The 20,198-nt window shown below is 41.9% G+C and overlaps 1 protein-coding gene across 4 annotated transcripts; it reads left to right on the top strand.

Annotated features, from left to right (window-relative positions):
- Positions 1-3,594: 3,594 nt before the first annotated feature.
- Positions 3,595-20,091, top strand: asxl1 (ASXL transcriptional regulator 1). Of its 4 annotated transcripts, XM_026920503.3 has the most exons (13): positions 3,595-4,242; positions 9,162-9,244; positions 9,413-9,415; positions 9,509-9,626; positions 9,797-9,959; positions 11,775-11,848; positions 11,952-12,036; positions 12,628-12,747; positions 14,454-14,620; positions 14,724-14,820; positions 14,973-15,078; positions 15,187-16,093; positions 16,325-20,091. In XM_026920503.3, exons 1-13 carry the CDS (start codon positions 4,186-4,188, stop codon positions 19,415-19,417), a joined length of 5,073 nt encoding a protein of 1,690 aa, XP_026776304.3. In that variant the 5' UTR covers positions 3,595-4,185; the 3' UTR covers positions 19,418-20,091. The 4 variants fall into 4 exon arrangements, with proteins under 4 accessions (XP_026776304.3, XP_026776307.3, XP_034167638.2 ...); XM_026920506.3 differs by lacking the exon at positions 12,628-12,747 and having other exon boundaries at positions 4,095-4,242; XM_034311747.2 differs by lacking the exons at positions 3,595-4,242; positions 9,162-9,244; positions 9,413-9,415 and having other exon boundaries at positions 16,331-20,091.
- Positions 20,092-20,198: the final 107 nt, after the last annotated feature.

A 20,198-nucleotide genomic window follows, 5' to 3' on the forward strand; every position in this document is an offset into this window, starting at 1 on the left:
TTTATATGGAATGCTGCAAGTTTGATTGTATTCCATACTAAAGAAAGTGGCCAGACTTATATTATCAAAATCCTCCTCACAATTTAATCAGAAGGAAAACCCCTGCATTTGAAACATTCTTTCCACTCTAGAACCTTATCAAAGACCTGATTTTATTAGGTGGTAGCATCATCCAGAAACTGCTGCTGTGTGTTTTGTGATTAATTTAACAGTACTTCTAAACCAGTGTGTAAACGGCATGTCAAACAAAATGAGAGTGGCTTGTTTCTTGTGTGTTTGCTGCTTTTTACTCCTTTTTGGTACACTATAAGGCCAATGGTTTGTGGACACCTGACCATCACATCCATATGTGCTTGTTGAACATCCCATTCCAGATTAGTCCCTCTTTACTGTTATAATAACCTCCACTCTTCTGGGAAGACGTTTCACTAGATTTTTGCGTGTGGCTGTGGGAATTTGCCCAATCCGCCACAAGAGCATTTTTGAGGGTTCCAGTTCAGTGGGGTTGAGGGCAGGTTTCTTTGCAGAACACTCAAGGTCTTCAATACCAGCATTGGCAAGCCATGTCTTTATGGTGCTCGCTTTGTGCACAGGAGCACTGTCATGCTGGAACAGGTTTGGGCCCCTTAGTTCCAGTGAAGGGAAACTGTAATTCTACAGCATACAGAGACATTCTAGACATAATGTGCCTCCAACATTTTGACAAAAGTTTGAGGAAGTGTTAATTACAAAATGTTCGCTTGTCCCTATGATACAGCCTTGTGTTCTTAAGCTGTTCCACTTAGGGTGAGCAGCTTCAGTCTCATTAAGGCGCTTACTCAAACCTGCTGCTGTCACAAAAGAAAAAAGACAAATCTGAGACAAAAGTTAGGTGAGAGTTAAAGGATGTTTTTACCTGTTCCACGTTTTCATCTGTATTATCAAGGGTTCTGTTTATCTGAGCAGCCTGAGATGGGGATGTAAAAAGTTTTGGAACATTTATGACTTCCTACAATACACAGGTGTGAAATGGAGTAAACATGTAACCATGAGATTACTGAGCTGAAAGTCATCACGTCCAATGTTGATTCAACCATTATTTCAGTACTGATGGCTTAAAGAAAGGCAATTTGACGGGAAACAACAAACTAAAGAAGGTTATATTTCACAGAAAGTATTCAGTGATCTGTTCTGTTCATACTGGATGTGGACCTGACCTAGACCTGAGGAAGCTAATCTGGGGTTTTGTTACTGTACCTGCTGGTGCAATTATAAGCAGAGCAACTTTTGGCATCTTTGCCCCGAACAAAAATGGCGGACCTGAAGTGCTTAAAATGCACGTTTACATTTTTAACTTGTTTCTATTACTGTCGTGATGGTCTGGTAACTAAATAATAGCATTATTAGTGTTGTTATTCATTAGAACATGTTAGAGTAATACAGATGTGGTATCACTGGTTCACTTCCTGTTTTGAACAGCAGTGTATTTCAAAATAAAAGTCGCTATGAAGTAATTTTAAGCACATTTTTTACTTTCTTTTTTACTTTCTTTTTTTACATTTTTTTTTTAATTATTACTCAGTGTAAGTCATGACATACTCAGCTATAGCGCGGTTTTCTTTTCTTATAGGGCTGAGCTTCTTGAGCGGTCTGTGCTCATTACAAATCACGATCGATTCATGATGCTCAGTAGTGATGGGCTCCATTGATCCCTGGCTCAACGTTCAGCTAAAAGAGCCGGCTCAAAGAGTCGACTCGTTCATGAACAACACATCACCAGTGTTGCCAGCTCTTTTCAGGGGATAGTGGCTAATGAACGCTCAAAAAGTCGCCAGATGACTCCACAGACAATAGTCATTAAATTGTCGTGATCATTTGCATGTCAAAAAGTGTTACATGAATTTTCGATATAGAATAGAATAGCTTTTAAATGAATAGAAATTTAAAATGAAGAACAAAGCGCACAGGGTGTGAGACAAACAATGGTGATAAGTGATTGGTCGTTGAAAATTATGGTGAACAATGATTAGTTATTGGGAATAATGGAGATTAGGGATTAGTCGTTGGGAACAGTGGTGATCAGCGAATAGTCTTTGGGTACAATGGTGATCAGTGACTTGTTGTTGGGTATGATGATGATCAGTGACTGGTTGTTGGGTACAATGGTGATCAGTGATTGCTCATTGGGAACAATGGTGATCAGTGATTGGTTATTACGAACATTGCGCAAATGCAATGCAGTCAGGCTTTACACACTGGTGGTGAGTCGACTGAACCTGCTCTCTTGTCTAACCATGGCTCTGATGTGATATCAAGTAGTTAACATCTGCTCAAAAAGTGCTAGATTTGTCAATAGGTTCTCCTTTGAATAAAAAAGGTCTAAGAAGTTACCAAATCTATTGACTAGATAAAGTCCTGGGTAGATTTAGCCTTTTTTTTTTATTTCCCGAGAGCCAGGATTTTTAAAGTGGGGTCAAGAGACTGTGTCAAGGGGTCTGTGACATACAGCCATGTGGATCACAATTAATAATTTAATATTATTATTTAATTAATAAATTAATAAAAGATTAATATTTTTTGATGATATAATGATCACTATCAACTACTATAAACTAATTTTTATAGCTGTTATTTAGTTATTATAGTTATAAGACTAATTGATTGGTCACTTGGATGAAATGCATTTAATGTTCGTTTATTAAAGCAACAATTAAAAAATTTCAAATTGAATATAACCACAGTTTTAATAAAAAAAAATAATGTGCAAAAGGTGCTCATTAATTAAATAACACAGTGAAATTAATTTTGCTTTTTTTAACATGATGGTGTATTTTGAATAATTAGATTACATTACACACACTAGCTAATCTGTTCATTTAACACCCATGCTGCATCAGCTGCAATGGTTACCTGTCTCGTCCCACATTCAATATAAGCTACTTATATAAGTATAATATAAGCTACATATACATTTCTTCTTCTTCTTCTTTTCATTACAAATCCTTCCTACCTTTCTGAAATTGGCTGTTATTTTTATTTTTTTACAGTGGTGAAAATTACAACCCACCATTATCAATACTGTTATATTTATTTCTTAGAGCTATTAGCCTGTTTGACTGTTTGCATGAATTGAATGGATTTAATCCAAACCTCAGTAACTCAAAAACAATGTCCCATTTACTGTACACATTTAAATAATAAATAGTAAAATGTAAACAGTTGGATTATTTATGAAATAATACTGTACTGAGGGAATCCGTGGAATTTATTTTACAGTTAAATTGTTCCTGGCTGTAAAAAGTTTGAGAACCTCTGCCCTAGAGGGCCTTGTGATCAGGCTGTGGAGCTTTTACTTTGGAAAAAAAAAGGAAAGTTTGTGCAATGCACTCTGTGTGGTATCAGATACACTGCTGTAAATACGTCTAACAGACAAGCGTCCCATAAGCATGAATATAGATGTGATTTATGAATCTTGATTCTGATTTATGATCAATGCGGCTGTGTTCCTGCACAATGATTGCTTGCGTGCGTGCGTGCGTCTGTGTGTGTGTGTGTGTGTGAGTGAGATTATGGGCGTGTCCCACCCCAGCGCAGTCTGATACGTCAGAAAAAGAGAGCTTGCTTGTGTAGTGAAGGGTTGGCTGCATGCACGGTCTATGGTTGGCTGTGGGAGGAAAAAAAGCGAGTTTAAAAGAGGGGGATGGGGCAATGAGTTGTTTTGTGTTGCATTCCTGCAGTGTGCTTGACCTTTGACCTCGTTGTTGTGCTCTCTTCTCCTCGCATACCAAAGTGAGGGGTTTTCCCTGCAGTATGCCAGAAGGAGGTAGCTCGCACGCGCTGCGCCCTGGACGTGTTTACTAGCTACTAGCTTACAAAAGGCTCGCGCTGTTTACCTACCTGAATCTGCAGTTAGCTAGCTAGCAACGAGGGATTACTTCATTATTATTATTTTTAACCGAGGCGCGCGTGTTGCATTGTAGGAGGCCGAGCAGGAAAACGTCTTCTCTGTCGGTGCAAGAAAAAAAAAAAGCCCGGAGGAAAAAGGAGGAGTAGGTGTGGAGTGTTTTGGATATCGCAGCGAGCTCGCTCAGGTCACTCTGCTCCGCGCACTAGCTCTCGAGCTGTTTCACGCGCACACGTTTTCCCATCCAGCGCTCGCCGATTATTCGGCATAGCCGCCGCAGAAACACGGAGAAGACCGAGGAAATGAAGGACAAACAGAAGAGGAAGAAGGAGCGCACGTGGGCCGAGGCTGCTCGCATGGTAAATTACAAACCTCTGTGTTTGTACTGTTTTCGAATATGTCAGTTTTTTGAATGTTTTTGTGCGTCACGAGCGGCCAGACAAAGCTGCTGTTTCTGTGAAGCCGCTGCGGCTGCCTTGTGTTCCTCAGAGCACAGCTTTACTACCAGTTAGAACAACACCATGGTGATTTAAATCATTTCTAAATTCAACACGCTTTAAAATGGACATTATTAACACGCAGAACGGCTGGACTCGGACGTGAATGAGGACGCGACTTGTAGCTTAGCGATATTAGCACCGCTACCCGTTTGACCCTTTGTTTGCGTGTCTCGAATTAGCTAACGTTAGCATGCTAGCTAGATTACAGAAAGCACGTACTAGCTAGCACGACACCATCCCTCCCTTTTATCATGATACATGTCCTGTCCAGTTTCAGCTCGTCGTGTCTGACCTTTGTTTAAAACTGCAGAGCTTTTTATTTCCACACAGTTTGACGCAACCCGAGCTTCCTGCCTCCTAACTGGCTAGCCTCAGATTGCTAAGGGAAATAAGCAATACCCTGCAATATACATGCATGTCTCAGCTGTTTAAAAAAATTGTATTGTAAGCACGTAGTTGCTTTACACGAGCCAGTTTGACAAAAAATTCACTGACAATCTCTATTTTATTTGCTTTTAATCTCCTGCAACAGCATTGTTTTTCAAATATTATGAATCTCATTGATTGATTCCCATTATTGTTCTCATATACTAGCCTGTAGTTCTGTGGACCAATGCTATTTTTTAGACTAAAACTGACCTGACTTTTATCTGAATCAAATTCATACTAAATGTGGAAAATTAACAAATAAGAGAATATATGAGAATTACATTTAGTTGCACATTGGTCAGTAAAGCTAAAATATTGCCTGAACATTCATAAAACAAACTTAAACCATAACCTTTAAAACCTTAATGTAAACCTTCATAATGTTTCACTGAAGACTAGGTCCAGACCAAACTTGAGGTACACACAACAACTTGTATTGCTGCTGTAGATAAAAGACATCAGACCCAGGAGGAGAAGTGCTTCCTGTTTCAGATGCTCTCCACAAAGTATTGAACAGCAGCCAAGAGAAATCTTTTAGCTAAACCACTGAAGAGCAGAGCCATTTTTACTGTTGTCACACTGCTTAATATCTCTGGTTGAATACAGTTCAGTCTGTGGCATGAAATGTAAAGCCACATGATGCCAGAGCAGCCAGTGTTATCTAGTGGCATTTGCTTCTGCAAGTCTAATGTTACCGTTTAGGGTGGGGTGCAGGGCTGGCACCAGACTGCTTCCCCATATTTTGTTGTTCAAAAGCCTTCATGGGAAATGTTAGTAGAAAAAAAAAAAATATATATATATATATATATATATATATATATATATATATGTGTGTGTGTAATATACATATATATATACACATATATACACACACATTGCCTTCTAGTTAGCCTGACCATTGGTTGTTTAGTAGACTGGTAGGTGGTGTCCACATCTAAAGAGGCTATTGGAGTACATATTGGAGGAGGGGGCGGGGGACACCATGTTGTGAACTGTCATGATTAAAATAGGTAGATCAGCTGATTTAAAGCTGATAAAGCACTTCTAGCACTTTATTTAATTGTTATTGTTACATCAAAGAGGGAATTATAACAGATGTAGTCGAAAGCATGCCTCTCATCTTGGCTGTTAGACCCAACCCAGATCTGTACTTTGATTTGATGCATTAAAGGGTCCTGAACCCCGTGTTGCATAAATAAGTGCTAGCAAATGGTATCAACAGTTAGGTTCATCGGTTTGTTCAGGTGCACGTATTGCTTTTCATATATTTTTATCAGAGTAAAGCACATTTTGTACCAAAACGGTTAATCCTCCGATCAGCCATAACATTAAAACCACTGACAGGTGAAGTGAATAACACTGATTATCTCATTACAATGGCACCTGTCAAGGGCTGGGATATATTAGGCAGCAAGTGAACAGTCAGTTCTCGAAGTCGACGTGTTGGAAGCAGGAAAAATGGGTAGGCATAAGGATCTGAGCGACTTTGACAAGGGGCAAATTGTGATGGCTAGAAGACTGGGTTAGAGCATCCCCAGAACGGCAGGTTTTGTGGGATGTTCCCAGTAGTGCAGTGGTTAGTAGCTACCAAATTGCCGTAGACCAGTCAGGGTGCCCATGCTGACGACTGTCCACCGCAGAAAGCGCTTACAATGGACATGTGACCATCAGAAGTGGATCATGGAGCAATGGAAGAAGGTGGTCTGGTCTGATCAATTATGTTTTCTTTTACATCATGTGGATGGATGGCCGCCCAGGTGCGTGTGCGTTACTTCCCTGGGGAAGAGATGGCACCAGGATACACTATGGGAAGAAGGCAAGCTGACAGAGGCAGTGTGATGTTCTGGGCAATGTTCTGCTGGGAAACCTTGGGTCCTGGCATTCATCCGAATGTTACTTTGACATGTTCCACCTACCTAAACATTGTTGCAGACCAAGTACACTCCTTCATGGCAACGGTATTCCCTACCAGAGCTGTCAGAGCTGTTTTGGTGGCACAAGTGGGACCTACACAATATTAGGCAGGTGGTTTTAATGTTATTGCTGATCTATATGCAAAATACAAAATTGTGGTAATTAGTGCCTTCCCTCATATAAATACTTGGTTATGGTTTAGATAATGGTCTTTCTTTTGATCTTCAACAATGGAAAAACTTGTTGAAGCTAACTTTTTACTTATTTTAGATTATGGTCATATTTTGTACATGTGTGTTTCAAAGTTAGCTTTGAAATCACTGGATTTTGTTTACCGTTCAATTTTAAGTTTCATTACAAATGCCAAAAGCTGTACTTATCAGTGTGATTTCTCTCAAATGGCTGATCACACTCCACTTTCAGTATGAAGAAGGATACACTGGAATATTTTTGTCTATAAGGCAGTTCTTGGCCAATTTCCCTTCATATCTAATGGTAGTGTTGCAAACAAAAAGCACAACATCAGTGAGATGTGAATTCCGTAAGACACCGTTTAGTTATAGTGTCGGATCATTAGGGAATCACTTTCAGAAACATATGAAACTTGTTATTTAATCTCGTCATCAGATTTTAAGATATTTATAATGGAAATGTTTCAGTGTGATTTCTTCTGTTTTTAATTTTTCACAGTGCTGTTTTAAGTGTTTTGTCTGAATGATGTTTGTGGTAACTGTTGTGCTGGCTTCTTGGCCAGGGCTTGCTAGTAAGAGATTTGTCACAGTGTGACAACCCTAGTTAAACAAAGGTTAAATAAATTAGAGACATTTGTAATCCACCATTGGTGCAGGAGGATCGCATTTTCGTCCCATATTCACATTTTTAAATAGAAAATAAATTTTTCCTGTGTGCAATGTTGTTTTTGTAATTAAGTATATGTGCCCATGTTAGAAAACATTTTCCTTTTATTGCTTTATCAAAGCACATTTTGGCCTCATTAGCGCATATGTGGTGTGTGGATGTGTTGTCGCATGGCAAAATCTGGGTGGGGCCTTTTTTAAACTGTTGCTATAATGGAAGGGACTGCATATTTGTGGGAACAAGCGACACTTCATACAGGCTGTGAGGTTCTCTCCAGATGGTTTAGTCTGTCTGGAAGTTGGATGATTTGCTTTTTGCATTCATGTCCCCACAGAGCACCATTCATTATTTAAAAAAACCCCATATAAACTTGCACATTCAATTCCCAGTTTGATCTTGCTTTTGCCTTTAATGACTGATGCACACATTTGACAAAATTGCAATATGTTTTACACAAAGCAGTTCATGTGAGAGGCATAGTCCCCCATTTAGATGCTCTGAAGAGCCTCTAGGTTCTTATTTGAAGCAATTGAACAGACACGTTCCTTGTGAGCAGAATCGGCTAATAAAATTCTGGTTCTGACAATGTCTTGTCATCCTTCTCTTATCACTACCTAAACACTGGATACTATGTTTACTATGAGACTATACATTAATGGTGTATATAATAGTGCATGCTAGGAGATTTTTCTGAGTACATGTACAGCATTGAGCAGGAACCCTTAACCAGAGCAGAATAATCACCATCAAAAGCATGTCATATTAGTATTACGTGAATAAATTTCTAGATTAGATTTGCCACATTTTGGTTTGTTTTTACTTTTCAGGTAAGATTTTTTTTTCCCATAACCTGTCTTTAGAGCCTTTGCTGGCATGACCTGTAAATATAAGTGTTTGTGTGGGTGTTTGTGTTCCTCTGCACTGCACAGCATTACTTTCAATTCCTTTTCCTGTCTCACTGTCTTGGTTTCAGATTTGTTACAGCACCAGGGATGATTATGTAGCATTTCCCTTTGTAACTACAAGGCAGACGTCAACTTCCTTAACAGCTTGCTGTAGCCAGAGAGAAATGTTCTCACTAGCCTTTGACCATTTTCAGTAGGTAGTAGCAATTCAGAGTTGTCTTGCAAATGACTGCTTTTGTCTGATACATTGCAATTAGCTTTGTGATGAGGCACAAGATGTGTAGGCAGTTTGCGTTTTCACATGCTGTCGTTGTAATTGTAGTGAAGTTCACCTGAAATGATTTTAGCCTATGATGGCACATTTGCTTTGTTGTGGGCAAATTGTTCCTAAAACCCCAGGGAACATGGAATATAGATAGTAACAAGCGAAAGTGTGAGAGTGAACACAAGTAATATGCGACTGTAGGTTTCAGGGAGTATGGCAGGAATACAGAGCTGAATGGAAGACCGCTATTAGAGGAATAAGATGCCGCCAGTTGCCTCTGCCAGACAGAACCTAGTCTAGATTTAGAGCTGACATATGTGGTCAGGGTAAACATGTGTTCAGCCATGTAGGCCTGCATATGTCTCACTAGTGAGATGTCCGCCTCCTTTTCTTGTCTCCCCATATAGGTTCTTGAGAACTTCTCGGATGCCCCAATGACGCCTAAACAGATCCTTCACGTCATCCAGACAAAGGGACTGAAAGAAATGAGGTCTGTCCTTAATGCACGTATGATATATATGAGAGTCATGTATAAATAGATGATTTATGTTGTACATTAGCTATTGTTCACAAGTTGCATACTGAACTTTTTTTTTCTTTTTTTTTTTTCCCCTTCTCCAATCTTCAATTTTTGATGGCATCCCCTACCACAAAATAGAAGGTACGTTACCATGATTATTGTGCAACGTTAAAGAGCTATGATGGTTTAGCTCCCGAATTAACTTGCATATACATGTCTCTCTCATGCACTTAGCGGCACAGCCCCACTGGCCTGCCTGGTTACCATGCTCCACTCCCAGGTGAGGGGCGATAGGGTGAAGAACAGCATCTTCTTCAAGCTGCCAGGAAGAATGAGCCTTTTTACACTAAAGGTAGCAATGCTGCACATTTATTTCTCACACTGATTCACTTTTCAGGTGTAGTGTGTTGGAGACCTCAGTGATACCATTTAGGAAGTGTGTTTACTGTTCTAGCCTTGCATTTACCAATGATGTGTACTCAGATCCTGCTGACACTAATATCTATGGTTCTGTCTTTACAGAAAAATGCCCTCCAGTGGACGAAGAACCCATCAGGTTCTGAGGCTTCAGACCCAAATGCTGCACCAGCAGCTTCCTCCACAGCTACGTTCGGGGCAGCAGAGGGGGCCGAGCAGGAGAGTGGTGACTCCACAGAAACAACGGCTGCTAGTGGTGAGAATGATGGTGTGTAAAACTCGACTGGTTTGTTTGTCCCATCAGTGAGGTTTTAATTTTGCTACTTAAATGGGGTTTTCCTGATCTCACTCAAGAAACACCAGAAATAATTTGTGTTCATGTGCACAATCTGTTTCATGTCAGTCAGCATAACATATTCAGTGTACAAAATATATCCATGGGTAAGATTGGAAAACATGGAATCAGGTCAGCTATTAATCAGGTTTCAGCATTTTTAGGCCAGCATCATCAGCCCCAGTAACCGAGACTGCACCAGAGTGGTTCATTCTTGATATGAAACTCAAATAGCCATGACTTTTCACACACACAGATATGAAATAAAGATGTATAACATGCATTCTCACTTGAGTGCTAATATAATACACTTGGGCTGGGATTACACAGGGGCATTTCTGTGCCTTGAATGTGCCTTATTCATTTATTCAATGTAATGGTATTAATTTTTTTTGTTTGTTTTTTTTTTATTTGTCCACCATGTGTATCTTAACACTATTGTAAATGTTTTGTCCTTGGTATGTGTTCAGAGATTTAAACCTTTAACTAAAATGAAATCCAAATTAAGGACCGCAGCTACCTTAAGCTTCAAGAACACAGGATGAGAGGGAAACATTGATTTCTTTTCTTTTTCTCTTTTTTCACTGAGAATGTGTGTGTTGCCATGGATACTGCAGCAGCACATGACATCCCGCAGTGACCTAGTTGAGAGTGGTTTAAAACGTGCATATGATTGTGTGCGTGTGATGGAGGGAGACTGCTCTCTAATGGGGACAATTAGAGCTTTATTATGAGTGCTTTACATATGGAGTCAGAAGACGGATTTCATGTGCTCTTGTGCAGGGTTGGGGGTGTCTTTAACATTTCATTTCTGATCGTTCACTACCATAGTTCTGTTTAATGTATTCAGCTATGCTTGTTTATGGTTTTGGTCTTTGTGATATTCATATTGGCACTGATCATTGCAATCATGGATTCATAGTGTATAAGCATTTTGTAGTGCAGATATGACGTCAAATATTTTGTCCGAAAGTTTATATGTACATGATTAGTTTGGACCAATAACTGAAAAATGTCTGCATCTGTGAATCTTTAAAAAATGTGCCATCATTCTGTGCCTTCTCTATAGCTTAGCACAGGTGTCCATACCAACATGTATGCTCCTAATGTGAACAATTTTTCTATCATTGCCTTGCATTTTTTTCAAGAAACCTTCTAAATCTCCTTCTAAGGATTGTCACTTAATTGATTTTGTAATGTTGGGAAGATGGTGGGTATAAATATGGAATTAAAAACAACGGAGCATGCTGTTATTGGAAAATAATCAACAACTGGGTAGTGTGATGCACTAAGACCCTGAAGTTGATATTATAATAACATGTTTTGACATGTTCAATTCTTGTTCCACAGTAATGAACTGACACTAAATTTTTTATTTTTTTAAAAGAATGACATTGTACGTTTTATCCATTTATAGTTCCTGTGATCAATTTTTGGCCGCTATAAACAGTCGTTCCTTCACCAGCGTCTCATTTTTTTTCCTCTGTTGAAGTTAATAAGACAAAAAATGCAATGCAAAAGGGTCTGGATTCATTTCCACAGTCTGCACATATACTTGGATACATTTTCACACAATTATTTAAAAATATTATTCAATTCTTAAACTTTTGTCTTGGCAACTTTTGGATTTTATTCTACAAAGTACAAAGCATTGTTTCAGATATGGTACAGAACTACATGCTCAAAGCAATGACAATATAGTAAGCTAGCATTTACCTAATTTTTTTCCTGGTTTTCTTCCTGTTTCAGCTTCAGTGGATGAGACTTCCTCCAGTGCCTCCTGCTCCACAGAGCCACAGACACGACTAAGTCGATCCTCACAGGTACCTTCTGTCTTAACACTTTGTTACATATATTCACTATCTTTTTTTGTCATGTAAATGCATGCTTTGTATTTCATTAATTTTTGTCCCTGTCTCTCCACAGTCAGGGAGACAGAGGAAGAAATCTGTTATGATGCCTCGTGTGGTTCTTACTCCACTGAAGGTCAACGGTGAACACGTCCCATCAGGTTACTTTCTTTTCCCTCTCATCCTTTCCTTCTATTCCTCCTTTCCTGCCAATCTCCACCCTCTCTGCAGTGGTTTGTAAACCCATTCACTCTGACTGTGGTCTGACAGTTTTTGTAATTTTACGCACTGACAGACTTTAATCATTTATACTGCTGTCTTCTCAAGGCCAGTACCCCCACAGTTCCATCTTGTCAGCAGCCTCCTCTGTGTGTGTCTGTTAACACTAAAACAGCATCTTCCCAGCAGGCACTGACTTTTTGTGTAGCTTGTTCTTAGTACCTCCCTTTGCTCGCAGTGTGTGAAACCAGTATTTCTGGTTGTAAGCCCTGCTCTATGACCTATGGATATCTGACCCCTCTGCTTTGCGTTTGCATCCTCACTTGAGATATCCACTTACCCTTCTTGCTCGGTATCTCCACGTCTGGGACATCTGTCCTTGTGGCTTTGTGTGTGTGCACTAGCCAGCACTTTTTTGCCTGCTGTTCCAGCCTCTCCAGTGTCACTGGCTTTTTCTGCCTGTGCTGCCCTTCCCACACTCACTCGTTCTCCAAGTCTCACCAGCCTCCCTCCTCCCCCACCTGTCCCCTCAGGAGCTGCGGGGAGGCGCAGGGAAGGGTCTAGGGGGGGTCCAGGCCCAGCACTTCGAGCCCGCTCCGAGCTGGGCTGGAAACGCCCCCAGCACTTCAAGAGCATGCGTGGCCTACGTTCAGGTACAGAGGATGAGACCCTGTGGGACCCATTTGATCATTGCTATTTACCCCAAACCCACTTAATACACCACTTAACCATTCCATCTATTTACACTGTTCAGCACCACTTTCCAGACCTGTCATATGATGAAGTGATTGTTGAAATAAAGTGTAAGACCAATAGGAAAGGGTTTGCTGCATTGAACAGGGGTTTGTTTTTATTTGTCATTACCTTATGGCCATATTTTAAACTTGTGAATTATAGACAGTGTTTGCCAGTGAGCATTTAATTTCGTTTTGTTTCGGCGATTTGTGAATGGAGACTGGACTGCTTGATGTTTTTGCTTATCTGTTAATTTAAGTTTATGTAGGCCAAGTATTGAATGAAGGGCACATATTTGGTTTTTCCTGCCATGCTGCTGTAACTGAGTGAAATGTTTAATTGTACAGTTACGGCTGAATGATTTTTGATGAAATAGGAATCACAGATCACAGTTCTCACTCATGGTTTTTTAACCAGTTTTGTAAGAAATTTATACGTAAGGAAGAGTTACTTTTACCACCCCAAAGTTGATTGTGTTCTGAAGTGTTTTTTCCTTTTATACCACAGCAATTTGCCAGTGATAAATTTTTTTTTGTTATGTATTAAAGAACAAGTCATAGCATAAAATGTTTATAATTACAACATTTTAAAATCTGATTTCTTGTTTAAATTATGTGGTGCATCTGCCATACTGTTGTAATTTGCATTGCAGCAGACACTATGACATAGCCCAGCTGTGTCTAGCAAATTAACACCTTCTGACTAATCAGAATTGAGAATTCAACCATGCTGTGGTGGAAGCATATCTGTTAAATTCTTACCTTACTTCAGCAGAACACTGTAGCTTCATTTTCCTAGTGGATGTTTGTGAATGACTGCCTGATTGTGTTTTGAATTACTGACTTAATGGTACATTTGTACTGCTAAATTCTAAGCAAAAATAACTTGAATCATATAAGTGAACAGTGTGTCTTCGCAAATTTAAAAGGAATCCTGCAATATATGATGTCTGGTTAAATTAGTCGTTAGTTCTTTTCTACTACCAGTAGAAATTTATAAGCCACATTTGTGGAGGAACATTGGTTTTGATAAATGCTCTCTGTGTAATGCATCACTGACAGCCTTTAAGGGAGACAGCTTATGCAGCCATGAATCATTTGACCCAATAATTCATTTCATGTTTACTAATTGACAATCTAACATTCAATACATAATATCAAAACCTTTGTTTAGGACAAATTTGTTCCTTCTCAATACAGTGGGCATTTGGATTATTTTAAAATTCACTCACAGCTTAGCTTTTGTCCAAGTCATCATGCCTGAGGCGTGTGTGAGGTCATGTAGTACGTTGTCACTGGTCATTGGTCACAGGGAATAAGAAGGAATAGTGGCACGTTTTATGCAATGGTTGCATGAGTGCAAATCATGCAGATTTGCTGCTGTTCTTGAATCAAATTGCATTGAGAAACAAATCGAGGTCTCAATTTTAATACACATTTTTATGCAGACCTATGTGCAGTACAATGCTGTTTGCAACCTGAAACCTGTTTTCAAAGATTATCACAGTGATCAATACTGACACATGCCAATATATTTGCAGTTGTGGTATAGGGTTCTATATTGTATCACATAGCATTTGTCTTTTACATGTTCTTTAGCAAAAGTGTTGATTTTGAATTTGCAGGACCCATGAAGAGGAATAGGGGTGGTGTGGAGGTGGACTTTGAGACCCCAGGCTCAATCCTGGTCAACACCAACATCCGTGCATTAATTAATACACGCACATTTGCAGCATTTCCTCCTCACTCTCAGCAACAGCTCCTTCAACTTCTCCCTGAAGTAGATAGACAGGTGTGTGGTTATGGCTGCTATTCTTCTCTTCATTTTTGTTATGATCTCTCAAACGTTTACCTCAATATGTTGTTTTTGAATTGTGTTTAATGTTAATGTTTAGGTTGGTCCTGATGGTCTTGCCCGACTCAGCAGTTCAGCACTGAATAACGAATTTTTCACTCATGCCTCTCAAAGCTGGAAAGAGAGGCTCGCCGAAGGTGAGGGTCACCTTGATACAGGAACACAGCGCTATTTTTTTTTTTTAAAGAGTCATGCATTAACTGTTTAGTATAGCCATGCTAAGTCCATTTATGTTGGAGATTAGATTAATATGGAATTAATTAATATGGAAAGTCTTTTTCTCTCTAAGGTGAGTTCACACATGAGATGCAGGTTCGCTTTAGACAAGAGATGGAAAAGGAAAAGAAAGTGGAAGCATGGAAGGAGAAATTCTTTGAAGAGTATCATGGCCAAAAGTAAGGGTCTTTGTCATATATATTGTATTTATTCTAAGTGCTGATTAAACAGTTCTTAAATGTGTAATTAACTGACATGGACTCCTCCACATGGACCTTTCCTTATAGATCTGGCTTAACCCGTGAGGAGGCATTAAAACTGACAATGAGTGATGCAGGAGATGTTTCTGGGTCAGTCCTTGGGGCTGATACTGCTGCAGCCACACCCAAGAGGAGAGGCGTTGGAAGACGACGAAGGGAGGGTCGTATTAGGAGACGATCACGTGCTGACCTCAGACGCAGGGCGCGCCGCCCACTCTGCAAGACCACTCCTGCAGCAGTGGCTCAAGAGCAGGCAGAGACCCAGGCAGCTTTGGAAGTTGTGGCCCCAACTACATCACCTGTCCCAGAAACCAGCACAGTGCAGGCAGAGGTTGTCCTTCAAGCCGAATCAGAATCAGAAGCACCAGTGGAGACACTCTGTACAGAGGCAGCTCCCTCCCCTGCCCCTGTGTCTACTCCTGCTCCTGCCTCTACAAGCTCAACCTGCGATGAACCAGAAGGTTCCACCAGCCTGCTGCCTGAAGTTGTTGAACCAACTGTGGCCTCCACCTCCTCGCCTTCTTCATCCTCTTCCTCAACATCCTCATCATCCTCTCCATCTTCATCTCCTTCCTCTACCTCTGACCAGCAAGGAGCCTTTGCTGCTAGCTCTGACTCATCATCTTCCTCCTCATCCTCAACTGCTGCTGTTGCCACTGACCCACTGGATGATGGTGCCTCGATCACCACTGGCACAGCAGGCACCGGTGCGAGCAGCAGGGAGAGCAGCCCTGCAGCAAGTCCTGCTACAGCCAGCCCTGCTATCCAGCTCAAGGAACAGAAGAGGAGACCCGACGAGTCCCAGGCCTTCACCAGCTTTCCCGAGAAGAGGGCACGACTGGATGAGCATCAGTCCTTTCGTAACACAGTTGACTGTGTGCACTCAGAAAAGCCGCAGCCTACAACAGAGGAACCCAAGGTCCCGCCAATCCGGGTATGATGGCCATGTTTGTAGTGCATTTAATGTTTTTAGTACATTTAATGTTTGACAGGATTTCAAGGCAATTCTATTGGATATTTTTTGAGTAATGTGATAATTATTTTCTTACATATATTATTATAATTAAGTCCTTACAATGTGCAGTTAACCTGGATTTTAATAACACTTTCCTTTAAGTAACTGTGTGCCTGTATTTTCCTTTTCTTCTGTCCCCTTTTTTCCTAGATTCAGCTCTCCCGGATCAAACCTCCGTGGGCCAAAGGGCCGCCAACGTACCAAATCTATCCCCGCATCGTGCCCCCCAACGAGGGGTCGCGGCGCAGTGGGACGGGGGCGCGCACCTTGGCGGACATCAAGGCCCGTGCCCAGCAAGCCCGTGCACAGCGGGAAGCCGCTGCTGCTGTTGCAGCCACTGGGGACGGGGCAGGGCCTGGGGGGGGCGGCCCGGGGGGTGGTACTGGGATACCGGATTGCTCCAGCGGGAGGCGTTCGAGAGAGCACCCGGGTCCCGTTGAACCTGGAGGAGGAGGAGGAGGAGGAGGAGGAGGAAGAGTTGATGTGGAGGACCAGGAATCGCCTGCAGGCTCTCATTCGTCTGGAGCACAACTACAGCTATCCAATGTAGAAACTCCAGAAAAACTCCAAGCCTGTACCCCACAACCTATGCCATCTCCATCGTCTGTATCCTCCAATCCTTCAGTGCTACCCTCTGAGTCCCCTAAAACCCTCACACCATCACCAACTGAGACAGACAGTCCAGCCTCCCAGGACCAGGTGGATGATATCTGTGGTGGGGAGGAGGTGACTGTCAGCTCCAGTGATAAAGCCTCCGAGCAGACCTCAGACACTCCTGTGCCTACTCCCAGTGAGCCTGAGTCTGTAGGTAGTCAACAAGAGAGTAGGGTTGAAGAAGCAGATTCAAATGACAGCAGAACAGTGACTCCCAATTACACAGTTACACCAGTGTCCAGTGAAGCAGTAAATCTTGTTCCCACATCGATACCTGACTCATTGCCTAGGTTTGGTGCCCAAGGTGTGGATGTGATCAGAACCTTGGCAGCATCATCTCAGCCTTGGGAAGGTGAGCAGAATTTGGGTGAACATCGTTCTGGCACTACTGGGGTCATTCAGCATGGGTCAGATGTGAAAGCCCCCAAAGAGACATTTGTTGCAGCCCGCAATGGTTTTGTAGGTGGTGTGGAGGATCATGTGGTTAGGGAGAGAGTGCTGCAAGAGCACAAGAGTGCAGAGATTGAAACTGATGGTAAATATGTAAGTTCCCTCCCACGTCTACCAAATAATATGAGAGAGGAAGATAATGGTGTGCACAGTGACTCCACAGAGACAGCATCAGACTTTGAGAATGAAACTCAAGAGGACGATACAGTGGACTGGCACAGAACAATGGACCATAATGGAGCGCAGGGTCAGAATACAAAGTCTCAGAATCAGCCTGTCATTCAGACACCAAATCGTCTTACATCATGCACTTTGAGCTCTCCCCAGCATCAGCAGCCTGTCATCCAGGCCCATGTCTCTAACCCTGCCCACAGCCAAACTGTCATTCAGGCTCGTTTCCCCAATGGTGTGCCAAACCAGCCTGTGATTCAGACACAAAAGCACCATTCAGTCCACACCCATGGCATAAACCATGTACAGGAGCAAAACTCCAATGCCTTGACCCAAGTCCATGTGCAACCATATCTCATGCATGTAGAGAAGGACCAAAGCAAGGCTCACGGTCTAAATGAGAGTAGCGGTGGAGGAAAGCCATTTATCCCAACAGAAGATGATGCAAAACCTTTCTGCAGAGCTCCTACAGATGATTCTGGGTTAAAAAACTCTGCCAATCTTTCTGCTGTTAAGAGAATTCAAGGTACTGCACGACCTGTATCCTCTGTAGAGGCAAACAACCCTCTGGTTACCCAGCTTCTTCAAGGGAGCCTGCCTTTGGAGAAAGTCCTACCCCAGTCACATTCCGCAAGTAAGCTGGAGATAAACAGACTCCCAGGGGCACCAGCAGGCTTGCCATCCAACCGCCAGCCTGGAGGATCTCCCAGAAACATGGCTTCCCGCTTCAGAGCCCCAACTGAAACAGGAGGAACTACAGAACCTGCTGGTTCAGACTTTCAGCACAAAGCCCCTTCTACTCTTCAGTCACCTGTGCCTGGAAGGAGTTACGGTCCCTCACCACCTGCCACTTCACAGTCTCGAATGGCTTGCTTGCTTGATGAAGCCAGCTCCCGTGGCACAGTTGTCCAGCAGTTTGTTCCTCAGCAGTCAGGGAGCGTTGTGCCTCCTGGTGCAGTACCTGTCATCACCTCCCTTCCATCCACTTCTTCCTCTTCTAGGCATTCAGTGGACATGAACTCTCAAAGTGCACAAGCTTTGGAGTCAGCTGTGATAAAAGAGCACCATATCCCTCAGCCTTCATGTGGTGACACTCCAGAGAGGCAAGCAGCTGGTCTTCAGCAACACTCTATTAACCTCTCCCAGCCAATCTGCAGAACCACACCTGATGCTCCCTCCCCTCCACATGGTGACCTTTGTCCTTCTGAAGTTGTACCTACTGTTAAGATCAGCTGGCGCCCATCAAAATCACAGCCACCCCAACCTCAGTCGTATCAGCAGCAGCTCTCTCATGGGGCTAGTGTAAAAAATGAAGTCTCCTCACGCCCCTCGTGCCAGCAAGCTCTCACCAAAAATTCACAGGCTCCAGTGGGTGGCAATGGCTCTGTTGTTGTAACCAAAAAAGAACCCCAGAGCTCCACAGACAGTTACACAGGAAGTGGGGGAGCCATGGAAGGACTGCTTAACATGGAAATGTCACTTGCAAGAATGGCAAAAAAAGAGCAAGGTAAAAATCTTTACACCCGTCATACAGACTCCTCAGTCTCACCTGTGTCCTCTTCTCCTTCCTCTACCTCTGCCTCGTCGTTTCCCTACCATCTGTATGGAAAGCTGCCTAAATTGCAGCAGAGTGGAGGTGGAGGTGTACTGAGTGGAGACACTGGAGGAGGGTCCTCATCTGGCTTCAGCTACACAGCTAATGTCTCTGTAGTGGACGGTAGTGGTTTCTCACGCAGCATAGCAGATAGTGTGCTGCAACTGCGGCCACGCGTTAGTGTTGGTAACACTGGAAGCCAGAGCACTGCCCTTAGCATCCAGGCATTTGCTGACAGTGCAGCAGAGGAGGTGGCTCTTAAGTGCTCCTGCCGCCTCAAGGCCATGATTATGTGCCAGGGGTGCGGTGCCTTCTGCCATGACGATTGCATCGGCCCTTCCAAACTCTGTGTTTCCTGTCTGGTGGTCAGATAGTGTGTTACAGCACCTCTGAACTGAGTCTAAGTCAGGGCTAATGCACTGGCTTCCCAAGACTCTACCTGTTCTCAGAAACCAGAGGAACTTTTGGACTCAATTGAGCAAAGAATATATGGTAGAACTCTTGGTGTGGATACCTGGCCTGATTTTTTGATGTTGGACAAAGCAAAACAATAGGGCTGGTAGATGCCCTGCAAGATCAAATTTAGTCTGTATTTTTGCTTCATATTTTTTTCTATTGCTGTTATGATGGTGTTATGATGTGTATTATTATTGTTATTATTATTATTATTATTATTATGATTATTATAATTATTGTTGGTATTAAGTGAATTTACATGGCACAGCTGATTGTAGATTGTGCCTTTTCTTTCTTTCCCACAAAACATTTACCTCATCTACTTGACACCAATCATTGGTTCAGTGTGAAAATGGTGGTGTTCATGTTTGCGTTTTTCTCTCACCTACCTCTCTGAAAAGAGAGAGTGAAGAGTTGTTTTGCGCATCTTGTCTTGCAAAGAAATATTTTTTTAAATCATTAAACAAGCCAATTCTTTTGTTATTTTGTAAGTGCTTCCTTTCCTTTTTTTATTTTCTTATCCAAAGTGAAGTCCAGTCTGTACTTGGCGGTTAAGCACAGTATTCTAATCTAATAAAGCTGACAATGAACAGATTGGCTCCTACAATTACTTTCCTTTTTACTTGCACTGTAAAATACTATGTGATATTAAGGAGTTATTATGTGGCAGATACACACACACACACACACACACACACA

This window comes from Pangasianodon hypophthalmus, chromosome 16 (genome assembly GCF_027358585.1).
Source record: "Pangasianodon hypophthalmus isolate fPanHyp1 chromosome 16, fPanHyp1.pri, whole genome shotgun sequence".
Lineage (NCBI taxonomy): Eukaryota > Metazoa > Chordata > Actinopteri > Siluriformes > Pangasiidae > Pangasianodon > Pangasianodon hypophthalmus.